General features: G+C 35.6%; 1 protein-coding gene across 4 annotated transcripts in view; it reads left to right on the top strand.

The window, feature by feature from the left end:
* Positions 1-16,954, top strand: part of USP33 (ubiquitin specific peptidase 33) — a 37,213-nt gene extending 20,259 nt beyond the window's left edge. Inside the window, exons 12-24 of one of the 4 annotated variants that reach the window (XM_041483610.1) lie at positions 1,464-1,576; positions 2,633-2,805; positions 2,908-3,011; positions 3,597-3,630; positions 4,416-4,461; positions 5,127-5,307; positions 6,557-6,683; positions 7,971-8,140; positions 9,534-9,615; positions 10,895-11,003; positions 12,625-12,727; positions 13,451-13,519; positions 15,758-16,954. In XM_041483610.1, coding sequence (XP_041339544.1) covers positions 1,464-1,576; positions 2,633-2,805; positions 2,908-3,011; positions 3,597-3,630; positions 4,416-4,461; positions 5,127-5,307; positions 6,557-6,683; positions 7,971-8,140; positions 9,534-9,615; positions 10,895-11,003; positions 12,625-12,727; positions 13,451-13,519; positions 15,758-15,915 — 1,469 coding nt within the window. In that variant the 3' untranslated portion in view covers positions 15,916-16,954. Of the gene's footprint in view, positions 1-1,463; positions 1,577-2,632; positions 2,806-2,907; positions 3,012-3,596; positions 3,631-4,415; positions 4,462-5,126; positions 5,308-6,556; positions 6,684-7,970; positions 8,141-9,533; positions 9,616-10,859; positions 11,004-12,624; positions 12,728-13,450; positions 13,520-15,757 lie in introns of those variants that run through there. The other 3 variants (XM_041483612.1, XM_041483613.1, XR_005956473.1) reach the window with 3 other exon arrangements.
* The last annotated feature ends 621 nt before the right edge of the window (positions 16,955-17,575 follow it).

The raw sequence follows: 17,575 nt of genomic DNA on the forward strand, positions 1-17,575 counted from the left end.
GCTCTTTATTGTCTCCTTCCTGGTACTGAATTACTCCGAATTATAGTTTTTATTGTATTTCTTATGTCTTGTGTAACAGTGCAAGGTTGTTCCTAAGGGGGTTTTAGCCGTTTACGGTGGGAAGAAGGGAGTGTTATGTAAGCTGGACATGCAAGATTATCCCCTGTATTTCTATAATCTTCTGATTCTTTTGAAGCATGAATAGTATTTGCCTCTATTTTAGGAAGGCAAAATATTATTTTTAGACAATTTTCTCAATTGCACCAGTTTGGAGAGAAGAGAAAGGTATGAGAAGTTAGTACCCCCAAAGGTAATGCTCTCCAGAGAATAAGTTCATTGGTTCTTCAGCAGAAGTTCAGTTAATCACCATTACAGTCAATTAAGGTTTAAGGAGTGATGTGTAATTGTACTGTAGATAAACCTGTAAATGCTGGTTGCTTCGTGGTTGTTAATGCCCCTGCAGTGCTGAGTATTTCTTTTGGCACTGCAGCAGGATGCATTTATGAGCATCTGGAATATTTAGACTTTTACTGCCTTTACATATATGACAGTGCTGCTTTAGGGCACAAGGAACAATATGTAATTTTATTTTCCCTGATTTGTCTAACAGTAGCTTACTTTAAGCAAAGCTTGTCTTTCAGAGCATGTTTTTAAGGCATTGCACCAAACCCAAACCAAAAGCTAATACAACTTTTAATATTGTGATCCTGCTTCATTCAGTAGCCTGTGCAGAGAAGTCCTGAACATTCGTGTTATATTTTTAATGCTTTAGCATTGGTGTTGCATGACAGTGATTTAATAGACTTAAATCATTGACCTCCTTGGTTTGTTTGTTCAGCAGCTTTGATGCTGCATCTGTGCTACTGTCTCCAGTTTTGGGTTCACCATTACAGGAGGGTTTTAGACAACCTGAAGTGAGTCTGTCAGAAGAGATGCTCGGTCACTGGTGCTTGCCCACGAGAGGTTGAGAGACCTGGGGTTTTTTAATAAGCAGCTGTTAGGCTGGACTCCAGTTGTACCTTTAGTCTGCTTCAATCCTCTGTCATCAGTGTTGTGATACTGTAACCTTGTGATGCTGCTCTTCAGCCCAGCGTGGTTGAAACTTCCCAAGAAGATCTGATCAAATTAAGTGTCAAATAAAATGTTCCTTTTTATACCTTGGAGGATTCCTGCCAAGATAAATCCATCATGTAGCAATAGGCTGTAGACTTCAAGACTGGCAGTTTGAGTCTTACTTACAGAGGCAAATGTTTCTGGTGGTTGTCCCCAGTGGCTTGAGGAACACACATGAATTGCCTGTAATGGCAGTAATGTGATCTTGTAATTCCTAAGAAATAATTAGTAAATAGAAAACAGGGCTTGGCTCATAATTTAGCTCTGAACATATTACACAAAGCTGAAGTATAATCACAATCCACTGTACTTTGCCTTACCTGCAGCATTGTACTTTTGTCATTTTACAGTTTCGACAGTATCGTCACCAAAAAGGAAGAAGCGCAAGAAGTACAGGAGTGTTATCTCTGATATATTTGATGGGACTATAATAAGTTCAGTCCAGTGCTTGACCTGTGATCGGGTAAGAAGATCAAGTTCTGGATTTTAAGATGTTATTTTCTTACTGCTTTATGAATACAGTCATTCTCTGGTGACTTTATATTCTTTTGTGGCAGATTTCCTCAGAAGGTTGGGGTGTTTCACACTCGTTCTCTCAAATTGTAATAGTGGCTACTACCAGCACTTTGTGTTTAGAATAGCTTGTATTCATTGAGTTGAATATTTACTCAAAGCTGAAAAAAAACAATTTTGAGAATTGGTTTTCAGTGAGGATGAAGAAAGAAGCTTGCTCTTCAACTTCATTTATGTCTCATTAGTTCTTAATAATTCTCTGAATATCCTAATGCATACATGCTAACTGTCCTAAGTTCTCAGGTACCTTACGTTTCAAAGAAAAGATAAGACAGTGATCTAATATAGTGCTGTAACTGTCTTATCAGATAGATTGAGACTAACAAAATAAGGTCTTTCAAAAAATCTAAGTAAAGACATAAACTTTTGCAATGATATGAATCATTGTCTGCTTTCTGAAGTTGTCCTCAGGGTAATCTGGTGAACAAGTCCAAAAAACAAAAAAAAATTCTAAAATGTGTTTGATGTTTGACTCTGTGACTGTGTCACTAAATGAAGCACAGGAGCAACAAAATGCACAAATGGGTCTCCCTTGCAGTGAGTCCAGTTACATCAGGTCAATATAATGTCCTGATAATACAATAAAGAGTAAAATACTGTGGAAACAATGGACTGAAGCTTTCTGAAACTATTTTGTGAAACACAGCCAGAGGCAAAAATCATAGTGCTTTGTATGACTGATATGAAGAAAAATAATAATGACCTAAAAAAAAAAATGTTTCAGCAATAACAATGTGCAAGTTCATTCTAAAATGTTATTTTTTGGTTCCTCTTTTTTAGAAAATGAATTATTGTTAATGTACTTTTTTGTAATTAATTTCCTACCTAGTGGAATTTTCAATTATGCAGTGACTTGGTAGTTACTAGTGAACTTTACAGAATTCAGTTTAATTACCATTTCTCTTGAAGCTTAACTCCACTGTGTTTCATTTATTTTCTTCCTTAGCTGTCTGTAACCCTGGAGACCTTTCAGGATCTGTCCTTGCCTATTCCAGGTAAGGAAGATCTTGCTAAACTCCATTCTGCAAGTCATCAGACATCTCTAGTCAAGGCAGGGTCATGTGGAGAAGCATATGCCCCCCAGGGATGGATAGCCTTTTTTATGGAATACTTCAAAAGGTAAATAATATTTACCTTGTTTGATTCAATTATCAATTTTGAAATTCTAGTTTCTGCTCTTCTGGCAGAACATTTGTTGGTTTTCTTTCTTTTCTGTCAATGATGTTTCAGGTTTGTTGTCTCATGTGTTCCTAGCTGGTTTTGGGGTCCAGTTGTAACCTTACAAGATTGTCTTGCTGCCTTTTTCGCCAGAGATGAGCTCAAGGGTAAGAGGTTAATTACCTGAAAACATGTTTCTTCTGTGTTTTTTTTTCCTCCTGTCACAATGAGATGATTAATATCTTCTTAGCTTAATGCAGTTAAGCAGAGGCCACCTGTTAAGGTGTAATACAGTCAGTCCTTGTTCATTTGGGATCATTCATTTCAGAAAGGTAAGCTTCTCATTCAGCTGAGTATTTGAGATAAATGCCTATGAAAGCTGTTTTAGAAATGTCAAGTCAGTCTAAATTTGGTTTAGTGAAATTGTATCAACTGAAGGCTCATAAAAATTTCAAACCCACTATATTAATATTCATTCTCATAACCTCAATTTGGACATAGTAAATTATTTCCCTTTTAAATTATATAGCATCATCTCTTCACATTATACTCTACTGCTTCATAGTTGAAGACATAAAACCTAAGAACCTCTCCTGTAGTTGCTATGTCAACACTATTATAACAGTTAAATATTGAATACAACCTAAAGATAAATTCCCTTGAAACTTTTTTCTATCAAATGTACACACTTAAAGGATAACTGTTTGGATTTAGAGAATGATGGCTGGTTTTCTTCTCCCTGATGCTTGCAGGTGATAACATGTACAGCTGTGGAAGGTGTAAAAAGTAAGCTGGCTTTTACCTTTGTTTTACTTTGTCTTAATTTGAGGTTTTACTGTTTCTGTTAGTCAAGAGACTTTTATTTCTGTTGGGTATGTCCCAATACTGTTCATCTTTTGATATGACCCTGTGTTCTGACTGTCAGAAATTCAGTATTCCCAAGGAATACTTCCCAAGGAAGGACCAATTGACCCTACCACATGTACTTAATTCTTTATCATGCCCTTCCAATTTAGATGTAAATTGGTTTTGTTTGACAAAATAAAAGCTCTTAGCCCTCTCTAATACTAGCAGCTTTCCCTTGATGTGCAGTAGGTCACTAAGGTGTGTTAAATAAATAAACTATGGCTTTAAATACTAAAGAACCAGGAAACTGAAGTAGTCTGAAGACTACTTGAAGCCCTTTATGGTACAGGAGTCTTACTCCTTCTTGTATGTGCTGTAGATAATTTATTAGAAGTAAACTTAGTTCATTTTTTTTGTCTTTTGCTGGATAATCAGCTTTCATGAAGCCTCAAGTTTTTTTCCTCTATGTTGAGAGAAACTGTTAGCTAGTTGGGACTGGATTGTAACTTGCTGTTTTGAATTTTTCAGCAGTGCAGATTGTCTTGGCTTATGAACCATCACTGTTTGTATCATTTTGGCTGCTCCATGTCTAGTCTACATTCCAGAAGTATTTTGGGTTTACTAATGCAGTGTTCAGCTTAGGCTTTTGCTGATTTAGTGCAATAAAGTAAAACCTTTTCAGAATTAATTATTGGTTGTTTTGGTTTGGTTTTTCCTTTGCTTAGGTTAAGAAATGGAGTGAAATTCTGCAAAGTCCAAAAATTTCCTGAGGTACTGTTACAATATGCACTTTAAAGCACTTTTTCTGTATGATTAGGAATGTGGTAAGAGTAAATGGGTTGCTTGGAGTAAATTGTGTTTATAATGCTGTGTGATAAAAGTCTATCTTCATATTGGCATTTGTTTAAGAATGTGAACAATGTGGTTGTTCACTCTGAAAGAAAATGAATCTTGTACATGACAAGTACAGGAATGGGATTTCCCTATGTTATTACTGTTGATCTGCAGGCAGTAACAATATTTCTATTCTGTGTTAGTATGTATACTACTGTTTATACTGTAGGTCACAGAATTAAACACCACAGCCAGACTGAAAAGCTTTTCTACAATAACATTTGTAACTTTACATTTAGAAAGTAATCCAGTCTTGCACTTCAAAGCATGTATTATCTGCAATAATCAGGAGGAATTAGTGTCCCTCATTACAAGATTGTGCAATATGTGCATTGAGAAAGAGAAAAGGTACATTTTTCAGTGCTGCATCAATGTTAGTAGCCACAGCTGATTAAAACACAGAGCTTATGAATGTGCTTGAGGTCATAGGGAAAACTATTCTTGTGGGAATTATAAAAACAAAAGATGGTGCACACAGTTTAGGTATTTAATATCAAATAGCATGTATAGTTCTTGACTGAATCTGTCCATCCTTCTTACAGATCCTGTGCATTCATCTCAAAAGATTTAGACATGAGCTCATGTTTTCCACAAAAATTGGGACCCATGTGTCTTTTCCCTTGGAAGGCCTTGACCTTCAGCCTTTCCTTGCAAAGGACAGTCCAGCTCAAATTGTGACTTACGATCTCCTGTCTGTCATCTGCCACCATGGAACTGCCAGCAGTGAGTATGAGCTTGATTGTTTTATCTTTGCAGTTGGTACATCAGCACTTTTCTTCAGGGATGATAACTATATACTGATGGGTAAATAGATAAACAGTGGTAATTAGAATGTGGAAGATGAATGCTGTGATTTTTACCTAGATCCGGAAGATTCAAGGCTTGCTCTGAAAGAGTTAGCACATCTTTGAAATTAAATGGTGTACCTAAATAAAATTGAAGGTGGAAAAAATTTAACAGGTCCAGGAATATTAAATAAGAAAACTATTGAACATCATAAAAGTTCAAATAATGTTGCCAGTAGATGACCAGTTGATCAGCTGCTCTACATAACTGTTGTTCATGTCAATGCTTTGTATGGCTTAATATTTGGAAACTTTTACAAAGCACCACAAATATACCAGTCATTTTTAAAAAATATGTTCTTTTGGATGATCACTGCCATTTAGCCCCAAAACAGGTGGTAACAGCTGTTTGTAGGGAATGATAAGTAGCTGAATAAACATCTTATTGCTATATGTTGAGGTTATTTCTGCCTAGATGATTTCAGTACTTATAAGATTTGGAAAATAGGAGAAAGAAAACGTTTAAGCCAGAAACTATATATATTTTTACAGAAGTTATCCCCTCATACTTCTCAAAGTATCCATTGTTTAAAATTTTTTTCCTTTTTTTTGGTTTTACTGGCTGTTTTTTCAACTTCCATTTAGTCCCTGCTAAATCATGCTTCGCGTAATCAGTTTAGCAGATATTTGATTATTTACTTATTAGCAGTTAAATATGTGTTTAAAAATACTAATAATTTAAAATATATTCTGAATAGTCTTTGAAACTCAGTTAGTTATGGTTGTAATCTCATGTAGCTGTTCCATATCTGTGCTACTTTCAATTATAAAGCATACAAAGATTTGAAAAGAGTTTGTTGCGGGAAGTGACAAGGGTAAATTGTTCAGACAATCTTTCTCTGAATGTCCTGTTTCAGGAGTGTATTAAACAGCATGCTGCTTGAAGAGTGCAGGAACGTGCTGAAAGTAGTGTTCAACTCACCACTGGCTAATGGAAATTAAAAAAAAAAAGCTGATGTTGAGTTTGACATGAGTTAATTTCAAAGTCATATCTGCATAATGATTCTGTTTCTCCCATTTAAGACTTGGGGGGTTTTTTTACGACTTAGTTCCTTTTCATGTGTTACAAAGTAAAATGGCAGCTCTAGACACTCTTTGATCAAAACCTCTTGCTTCCTGCACCCTAGGTGGACATTATATAGCTTATTGTCGCAACAATTTAAATAACTTGTGGTATGAATTTGATGACCAGAGTGTCACGGAAGTATCAGAATCCACAGTACAAAATGCAGAAGCTTATGTTCTCTTCTACAGGTAAGAAAGACGTCAAAAGTACAATCATACCCCTATGAGTATGTAAATAACTTCTAAGCCATTGGGCAGCTTTCTGAATTATAATGGAAGAATCTGACCAATGAGAAAAGCCTATGCTGGACAAAAACTTAATCCTTCAGTTATGTCCTTAAACTTGCTCTGTCAGTGCTAAAGTGTTTATGTTAAAATGAAAATGAAATCTGCGTAGTAAGAGAACTTTAAGCATCAATTAAGAGCTAGACACTTTATTTTCAATTAGAGGGAGGAAATTCTGCACACAGGGAGGTTTTGCACACGTTTTTAACTGTGAGAGCTCTAACTGGAATTGTCAAAAGTCTTTATCAGATGGATGGGATGTAGAGTAACAGAGGTTTTACTATGTTGTAATTTAATCCATTGTATTATACATTTAATTTGATGCTGTTTATAGGCTATTCTCTTTCTGAGAATTTAAATGAAAGGTGAGAACTGATGTTATTATCATCTTCAGTCTAGGGAACTTTTGTGCTTGAGATAATAAAAGTAACTCAATGTTCAGAATTCAAATTTCTGGTATGAAGATCAAATTTCCACTAAAAGTTAGCTGCAAAATACATTGTGTCAGAGTTGCATAAAAAACGAGATGTGTTCTGAGAATGTTTGAACTTTCATTGGGAGCACTCCCACCTGCCACTGTTCAAGTGGAGCCTATGACTCTCACTTAGTGGGCCTTTTAAAAGGAATTTGGAAGTTGTGCTGTATTGCCAAGAAATAACACTAAATCTTTGATTGTCAGTTAACATATTCAAATAAATAAGAAAGCAATAGCATTCATAAAATGTGGGTTTAAAAAAGAATATATCCACAAAAGACTACTACTGGCTTGGAGAAGAGAGATTTTATTCCATCAGTAAATGGGAGAGCTGAGTTACTTCCAGTTTACAGTGAGAAAAGTAGGAGGATACAGGAAAAGTAGGAGAATTTCCTGACCTGCTTACTGTGTAACCCTACTTGTGAAGGTAAGGAAGGAACACCTGGCCAGGAGTGCAGCTTGCAAAGCTTTATCTCAAACACTCCAGAGAGGAACTGAGCAGATGGGCTCAGCCCTTGGGTGCTGCACCACCTCTGCAGCACAGTTGGCTTCTGTCTTGCAGGCCAGCTGTTTGTTTTCTTAGGCTGTGCAAACTGGGAGGTACAGACAAGGCCCAGGTAATTTACTTACAGGCAGAGTTTTCTTTTCACAAAGTATGTTATCTGCACTGTACACAAGGCTCTGTATTTGTTTAATGATTTCTGTTTCTGTAATAGAAAGAGCAGTGAAGAAGCGCAGAGAGAGAGACGGAGGATATCAGGGCTGCTGAACATGATGGAACCAAGTCTCCTGCAGTTCTATGTTTCCAGGCAGTGGTTAAATAAATTCAAGACTTTTGCAGAGCCGGGACCAATTTCAAATAATGACTTTCTCTGTATGCATGGAGGTGAGACTGTAACTGTGAATTATCATTTCATCACAATTTGTCAACTTCTAGCTACAACAGTGGTGTATACTAGCTTTAATTAAAGGAATTTGACTATACTAAGTTCATCTTATGACTTCTTCGGTAAATTATAAATTCAAAGTAAATTCTTTCTTACTTTAGTAGTTGACTAAGTAGAAATTATACTGTGTGAAGTTGTCCTATTTTTTTTTCTTTGCACATTTGGTTTTGTTTATAAACTTTCTTGATTCTTAAAGAGGAACAGTCCTCTTATCTGCTTGCTTCTTAAACATATATATTCACATTTTAAAAAGTCCTGTCACTATATCATCATCCTTAATACTTTCATCTGAAAATTGAAATTATTTTCTTAGCTTGGGGCTATAAGCAGTGAGAAGGTTTGAAAGCTGCTTTGGAAGAAATTGATCTGATGCAGAGTATCCATTGCATAGCAGTGTGAAAATCAAGTATCAATTCTGTGTATTTTGTATAGGAACATAAAAATTTCACTTGTGCTACGTGTTAAAAAAAAACAAAAAAAAAACCCAAAACACAACAACAAAAAAACCATTGCAGTAAACAAAACACATTTGGGGAAATACCCGTAATTGAGTGCTAACATTCCAAGAACTCATTACTATGTATTACCTGTTTTCTAATAAAAATACAATTGAAATAGATTGGAAGATGGAGGTGCTGCCCCTGTTGCTGAACCAAAATTTTAGCACAGGATGATTGTGTCCCTGTAGCCATCTGCAGAGTACCTGTGAGCCCTTTGGCTTTCCCTCTGCAGGGCTGCAGCAAATGACTCTTGATGTACAAGTGCCCAAGTACTTGATTTTCCCTGTTCCAAAGAATTCCTGCATAGTCCACTGTTGTTTACCATGTGCTTCAACTCAACACTGCTAATTCTGCAAGCCCCTCCATTTCTGCCTTCCTCAAAATTTCTCTGCTCTCAAGTATTCATGCTGTTTGAAGTAATTCCAAAAGGTCTGCCGCAAATAAGTGAATTTTAAATAGACAGTTTCTTAGTGTTTACATGCATAATCAAGATATTTAATCATCCTGACATTTTAACTGGATACCTTAAGAAGCTTTTTGAGCTCATTATGTAAAATGGATTCCAGCCCTTTAATTTTAGCCATTCATGTAGTTAGTTTGCTTCGGCTTTTTATAAATTTTTCAGCCTCATAAAAGACTAAAATCAGTGGTGTCTCTAAATACAGTGATAGATTATGCCTAGGTAAAACTTATTTCATGTAATTTCTCTGAATTCATTGAAAGGTTCTACTTTTTATTTATATATGGACTTCTAACATAGTCTCCTCCCCTCACTAAAATCCACAAGTGGTTTTTCATTGTTTGGGTGTTTGTTTGTTTGTTCATTCTGCAGGTGTTCCTCCACACAAAGCTAACTTCATAGAGGACCTCGTTGTAATGCTACCTCAAAATATATGGGACAATCTGTATAGCAGGTACGTTTCCATCTGTAATTGGAAAAAATCCAGTGATACAATTTGAGAGCCAAGCAGCAACATCAGACTTTAGAATTAGTGGCTCAGGAAAAGGACAGCCCTCTGGGCACCCAGCTGAGTGAAGGGGCTGCAAACAGCCAATTTATATCATTTCCTTATGCAAAGTGAAGGACTGCATAGAGTAGTGTGTTATTGGGGTAGCACTTCAATATTAAAGCAATAAACATGTATGGTATGTATGAAATAACACAAAGTAGGTCAGCAAAAGTATGCTTTGCAGAGGTTTTTGAAAGAGCTCTCTGTATCAGCTTCCTGTTCTCTTGTTGGCTGGAGACAGCTTTTCTTTTATGTTGGCTTCGAATCCATGGCCTCAGCTGCCAGTACTGCTTCAAAATAACTTATATCTGAGTGTTCTGTATTAGTGCCCCACACTTTAATGTCAGTCAGGTTTGAGTGCTTGCTTACAAAGGAGGAAGTCTTACAAGCTATGCCTTATTCTAAAGTAACAAAAAGCTGCAGAAGAGCTTTGCTGATGGCTTTCAACACTCTGTATTGCACTCGCATTAAATATTTTTAGCTGTTAATTTCCTGCCACCTGAACAATACATCTAAGGATTTGGGGAGGTTTTTATTGATGTTTTAAAGTTCTGGTGCACACAAGTAAAAAATAAAAACAATGGTATTTGCAGTTCATTTCTCTTTTCCTCTATGTACTGGATTTTTCTTCCATTATCCATTTTCTGTGTGCAAAAATAGCCTTCTCAGGAGCAGTGCCCCTGCAGACTTCCACAGATATAATTTCACACAAGAAAAACCTGAGGGAAGGGTCAAGAGTAACCTATTAAGAGCAAAACAAGATAAGTTTAGAGGCTGGGGTCAGGGAGGTAGCAAAGCTGATGAAGAGTCTGTGGTGGGATGGAGGAGCATGTTTAAGACAGAACTGGCTGGAATTTTCATAGGCTGTTTCTTAAAGGCCTTTGGTAGAATCACACCTGGTGTATATAGAGCAATACTTGCTCACTGACGTGTTCTCACCATAGCAACTCCTCCTTCTGAAGTCTACTGATGCAGCTGAGTTTGAGGTGGTTTGTACTGGCATGAGGCAGTGAGAACTTGCAAGATGGTCTTAGGATGGAGAACAGAATATTACTAAGAAAATAAACTGTGGCTTTTTGGGATCACTGTGACTGGCATGTGTCACCCTTCTGTTCATACTGATCTTTCTTACATGATGTTTTCCACAGGGCTGATTGTTTGGGGTTTTTTACTTTTACTGCAGATACGGAGGAGGACCAGCTGTTAACCATCTGTATGTTTGTCACACCTGCCAAATAGAGTCTGAAAGAATTGAAAAAAGAAGGAAAAATGAATTGGAAATGTTTATACGGGTAAAAAAGTAAACACTTATCTGTTCTGCTACTGGCCAACACCTGACATTCATGACTAGACTCAAGGGATTACTGGAATTGCACAAGGGATTCCTGTAACAAATGGACTTTATTAAATATCTCTATACCTATATACCACCCCATCTCTCCTAATGGCAGCAGTAATGTTCTTGTGAAATCCCAGATAACTGCTTATGTGAAAATGTACCTAGAGGAAATTTTTCATGTGTTTCTTAAATTGCTTTTTTATAGTATGGAAACAGCCATGTTACCAGTTGTTCTTTATGTACTGCCAGTGGTCTGTTCTGTGCAGTCTGATAAGATTTAAGTGCAATAATACAGTGCCAAGAAAAATTTCATGATAATCATTAGTTCTAATTTTGAAGAAAAGGCATTAGAAACATAAACAAAAGTAAGTAATTCAGTGTGAAGTAAATATGTTAGCATTGTAATGGATCTGTAAAATTAATATCAAGGAGCTACTGTGTTTTCCCTGGTTAGAGGACTATGTGCTTGAGTCTGAATGGTGAAATTACTAGAGGTAATGATTTTGATGTTCTTAAACCAAAAATGTATTTTGAAGTTTTCAGTGAAATTAAGTGCAGAGACATTGGAGTTCCATTTCTACTATCTCAACTCATGAAAGGAAGAAAAATAGAACTGACTCTGTTTTTTCAGTTCTGTTAGTCCTTTAGTCACACTTCAGAGATTGTCAGCTTTTTCATGTTTTTCTAAAATTTTTAGGAATTTTCATTACTCTGGATTACCATGGGATAGAAATTATTATTAATGACATTGAGTCAACCCCATTTGCTTTAGCAGTCAGTATCTTCCCAGTAAAAGCAGTGATTATATGTGCACTGTTGTGCAAGTATTATTACTAGTTAGTACACAGAAAATTCTCTTGTTCTCTATAAAGATGGCTTTAGGGAATGATTACAACATTTAGTTTATATGAAACCTTATGAAGTTGTGTTGATGCTTTAGGTTTATGACTACTTCAAAGGGGAAGTGTAGCTGTGTTATTACAGAGCTAGAAAGATAATGGTTTAAAGGTTTAAGTGACTTTGTGCTTGTTTCTTCATAACATTGTAAAAAGATTTCTAAGTCATGAAGAGTCCCAGTGTTCACTGTGCCTTGCTTGGAATTGTACTGCCATCTGCTCAAAATACTTGAGGGAAAACAAACACAGATGAAGATACAGTTCACACAAAAAAACTTTCCATAAAATTACGGAAAAAATTTTTCAAAACACTATTTTATTTTACAAAAATAAGATCTCTGCTTCTTTTGCTATTTGAAAGTTCAGCCTTCACAGTAATTATTTATTAGTGTTTGATGAGTAAGCACTTGTGCTTAAGAAGTACTTGTTGCTGTTTTGAGGAAATAAAAGTAATTTCTCAACTAAATAGTAAATCAGCTTTTAATATGAAGGCTACCACTCCATCAGAATCTCATCTTGGGTGTTCTGTTTTATGGTCAAGTGTTTACTGTTTTTATGGTCAGTGATTTTTTAAAATGTTCTGTTACAGCGTAATGGTATGGTGTTAGTACATTTCAAAGAATTCAGTAGTTTAAAGAAATGAAATGGCAAAAAAACACAGATTTTTTTTCCTTGTAGCTTAATAGAGCATTCCAAGAAGAAGAATCTCCATCAACGTTTTACTGCATCAGCATGCACTGGTTCAGAGAGTGGGAAGGCTTTGTAAAGGGGAAAGACAGTGGTAAGTTGTGCCCCATTTCAAAATAGGTAATCTTTTGTTGTATTGTTGTTTGTTTCTGCTTTGGTAGAAAACTGTAGGAAGGACAGATAGCAAAGGCAATGAAAGCTCTTAAACATCTAAGACACAGGTTTGACAGGTTACAAATACATCCAGGTTACAGAACATAGTAAAATGATTCACAGCATTGGGATAATGGGATAGTGGTGGAAAGAATGTTGCTTGTTTGCAGGATGTTTGCTGTTAGTGACAACAGGAAAATTGGATCTAAGTACAAGGGGGGATGGATTTTGTTATGGAAACGGATAGATGATGCTGCAGCTTCTGGAGGAAAGGTGACCTTATCACATCTCAGATAGCTCAGTAACAACTGTACTAATGTCAGTTTAGCCGACTTCAGATGCCTCTAAAGTTTTAAAATGGAAACTGATAAAATGTTCTACAATATTGGCAGAGTCTGCTCTAGGACAGCTTTGGTAAGGGTAAGAATTAGGATTAATTTGTGTTTTATGTTGCTTGAAGACTTAACTGTAATCAGGAATGCATTGGAAAACTTGCTCTTAATTAAAATGTCATTAGCTTTTAACAACTTAGAATGTACTGTTAAGCAGTACAAGAACAAGCAGTAAACAAATGATCTGTTTTTCCTTTCCTTTGGAAATAGAACCTCCAACCTGCTGTTTGTTTTCAGCTCTCCCAATTTTAATAATTTTTCTGTTGCACTAGATCCTCCTGGCCCCATTGATAATGCTAAGATTGCAGTAACAAAATGTGGCAATGCTGTGCTAAAACAAGGTAGGTGTCCAGTATTGCTGCAGATTTATGCATTTGCTGGAAGTTTGGAAAATTTATGATTTTTAAAAAAGTATTTATTGTTACCATAAAATGAATGGCAGTTTCTAATTAATCCATGTTGTGCCTATTTTTGGGTAAACATTCTTAAAATGAAAAATTACTGTATGCAATAGACTAATCCAAGTGCAGTTGAGAGTGTAGGAGGTGCAGAGTTAACTTGAAAATGGTGAAAGTGTGCTTTGGCTTTGTATCACTTAGTTTGATGGGGGTTTTCTTAACAAAACTGGGAGACTGTTCTGTATCTGCATGTAGTTATTTGAATCTTGAAACCTAATTTGAATAGAAAAACATCTCACAGAGAGAGAACCACTGTATGTAAAATCTGTTGCTCATTTTTTTGCAAGTCATTTGATACTGTACATTGCACGTTAGAGAAGTTTTTGCAAAGATACAGATTTCTTCATTATTCTTCAGAGTTAAATGCTAGATACATTTATTTGGAATTCATAGATACAGAGGAAAACATTCTTATATGACCTGCTTTAGGAAGTCTTTAGACTTTCTAGGAAGCTTAATTCATTGCAGCTCAGCCTAAAAGAAGAACCTGCATCAATAAGATTAACGTTTATTTAACTGGATTTTTCCCAATTTTGCCTAATGCCTCAGCATACACTGGATGTACCAATAAATCTACCATAAACTTCACCAATTGTAGAATGCCAAGAGTTTATGTTAAAAACAATGAATTTTGGCACTCATGAGTTTCTCAGTGCATTTTAATGATTTAATTAATTAAATGGATTTGAAATTTAATTAAAATTGAAGCAAATTAGCCAGTTATTGGTTTACTTTCAACTACATTGCTACAAATTAGAGCTTGGGTAGAAATAAAGATGAATAGGATCTGGAAAATTTTTCTCTTAAGTTGTAAGAGATGGGAATGGCCCTAAATAGGGTCCAGTGCTACACATTTCTGTGATCCAGTGCCTGAGTTCACTGTGCCTGTTCAGTTTAACCTGACTGGTTGCAATCTGGATGTGTGAGTGAAGATCTGCTCCTGTGCCTGCAGAGATGGAGTTGATTCTTGAGAGCCTAAAGGTAAAAGAGGAGAAGTGAGGCATAACATCATTAGTACTGGCATGGGAGCTGCATGATGACTTCCAGAGGAAGCTTTGCATCGTTGAGTTAGCATAGCTAAACAAATGTGCAGCTCTTTGTACCCTTCCCCTTTAGAAACTCTAAACAGATAAAGTACAACAGTAGGCAGCACTGCAGCAGGTGGTGAGGACAGAGAAGTACAGAAGGTAGGAGAATTTTATAGTGCTGACTTTCTTTGAAGTATGAGGGTGCTGAAACAAGGCTTAACAAGACAAATTAATAATGTCTAGTAAGGCTATCAGGGGAAATTTGCTGTCAAGCAGGGTTTTGGTTTGCTAAAAGAAGAGGAGGCTTATTCTGGTAGAACAGAAATGTGACCTCTCTGTGGGTTAATGTGAGGAAATCACTCAGTATCAGACAGATCCTTGTATTGAAACCTAGAGGGGAGATGTGCTGATGCATCTTGTCTTTGACACTGTAAAAGTTGTGAACAACCAGAAATGCTTGTTGGATGCTGACTTGAGACAGGAGACAGACCTCTAGCCAGAGTAATGGAATCCATAAGCAAAGACTTTAATCAGTGAACAAAATCAGGCTGACCCATCAGTGCTACAGGAGCATTGCTGGAGCTGTTATCCTAGTAAAATAAGGACTATTATCTTAGTAATAGTCCTTTGTCTCTGGGAATTTCACTGTGCTTCTCATACTTCTATTCTTTACTGTCAATATTAATTTCTCTGATAAAGCAAGAATCTTGAGTCCTTGAACTTTACTGTGTAATTGATGTGACTGCATGTCCTTATAATAATATGAATCATTGTTCCCTGAGTACCAAGATTTACTGGCTGTCAGCTTGATTGGTAGATATTATTTTCATGTGTTTTCTGCAATTACTGCATAATTTAGAGCAGGTAGTTGTAAGAATCAAGAAGTATGAAACTAACACAAAATAGGTAAATGCATTTGGCATCTGGTGCAAGATAAAGCAAAAATAAAGGTTACAGTGTTAAATTTGGATCAGAATTCTTCCAGTTTTAAATATTAATTTGGATTTTTTTCTTTTTCCTTTTTGTATCTGTTTTGGACTTAAATCATTAAAGAATTATTCTAAATAGTAATGAAATCTTAAATTTTTTTCAGGTGCAGATTCTGGACAAATATCAGAAGAAACATGGAATTTTCTTCAGTCAATCTATGGTGGAGGTCCAGAGATTATACTCAGACCACCTGTTCCTCCAGTAGAACCTGATATATTGCAAACAGAAGAGAAGATTGAATTAGAAACTCATGGTCTGTAGCTATTGAGAAAAAGATGAACTTGTAAGGAATCCAGCTTCCTTACAAAATGCCCAAAACACATTCCTAAAAGTTTTATTCTCTTATGTCTGTTGGAGGCACAGCTCACTGGGCATTACATTAACTACAGAATAGTAAGTTGAAATATGTATTGCAATTTGTTTAAATAGCAACTGTTTCTCTGTTTTGGAAGGCATGTGGTTTGTACATTTTGGAATGTTTGGTCCATGGGAAAAATGTAATTTCTGAATTTTTTGCTAAAACTCAAAATCCTATTATATCCTTAGACTTGAAAAACAGGGACAAATTTTAGAGATGTTCAGTAACCCTCGTGGTTCCTGATTGGGCTTCTGATATCTACGAACTTTTGCCTGTCTTAATTGTACAGTCTTGACAAGTGTAGGTATGTGAGGAGTATATTTTAAATGGACTGTAATCAAAGATAAAGAAAAAGGATTTTCATTTCCTAAATGCTCAGGAAAAAATTGTCTCTTACTTTGCACTGTAATTATATGAAATGGGTATTATATAACATCCAAATACTTATTGTATTTGAGTGGCTCAAATATTAGTGTAGACTGAATAATGGTTTAGTCAGCAAATGTCATAACTTATTACTACTAAATTTTACATCTTATTATAGTCTCCTGTAACTCTATATACCTGGCTAGTGTCTTTAATAGTATATGTGGCAAAAAGATTTAGTCTTCTCTAGGGTAACATTTGAGAGCATGAAGTGTGAAATGTAAAATTACTATGGACATGAGTGATATAAATTTCAGAAAATTAAATTGTCTGGTCTCTTGAATTGCATTCGTAAGCATTTATATTGGAAGGATTTTATTGTATTGTTTAAAAATTTCATTGGCATGATGACCTTTAATGTCAGAAGCTGGATAAAATGTATATATTGCAAAACTTTATTGAATGATTCATATTGGAATGCAGAATGACACTTGCTCATGTTTTTGCCTGATATTGTTACCAAATAAGCAGCATTATTCAAGACTGGATCAATAAAAAAAAAAAACCCAAACAAAATTAACTGTGGAATAGGTGGGGGGAGCTTTTGTAGATGCTTTTCATTTATTTTATATATACAAAAACTTTTGAAGTAATGCTGTGGTACTGCTCTCACACCCATACAATTATATTTTTTGACCATTTTAACTTTAGACAATGATGTTGACAGTTCTAGTTCCGAAGTAAGAAAATGCTGACATAACATTCCTCTGAATAATTTTATATGTAGTTTAAAAAAATTTTGGTTTGTAGGACTTCATGCTATTCTAGTTAAAAAGCCATCTATAACAGCCCTAGAGAAAATGCCCTCTAACAGTAAGTATTTGCAAATGTGATTTTATGTTAGTAGATAAAGCAATTTGAAGCTAATACCACATTACCGCTGTAATGCATCAAGTGCTTACTGCTGACTTGTATTATTGATTAAGGTAAAGTTAACTTGCTTATGGACAGTCATTAGTAACTTGCTGATGTTGGCCTGTGAGCTACTGTCTGATTTCAAGTCTATTTAAAGTTTTTGTTTTTTTTTTTGTTTTTGCTAAAGTTTTCTAGTTTTCTTTGATTTAAGGTTCTTTAAAATACTAAAGATAAAGAACAATGAATAGAAGAATTTTCCCTGCACAACGTTCTAAATTGGAA

The sequence above is a fragment of the Pyrgilauda ruficollis genome, unplaced genomic scaffold (genome assembly GCF_017590135.1).
Source record: "Pyrgilauda ruficollis isolate IOZ18807 unplaced genomic scaffold, ASM1759013v1 scaffold6, whole genome shotgun sequence".
Taxonomy (NCBI): Eukaryota; Metazoa; Chordata; class Aves; order Passeriformes; family Passeridae; genus Pyrgilauda; species Pyrgilauda ruficollis.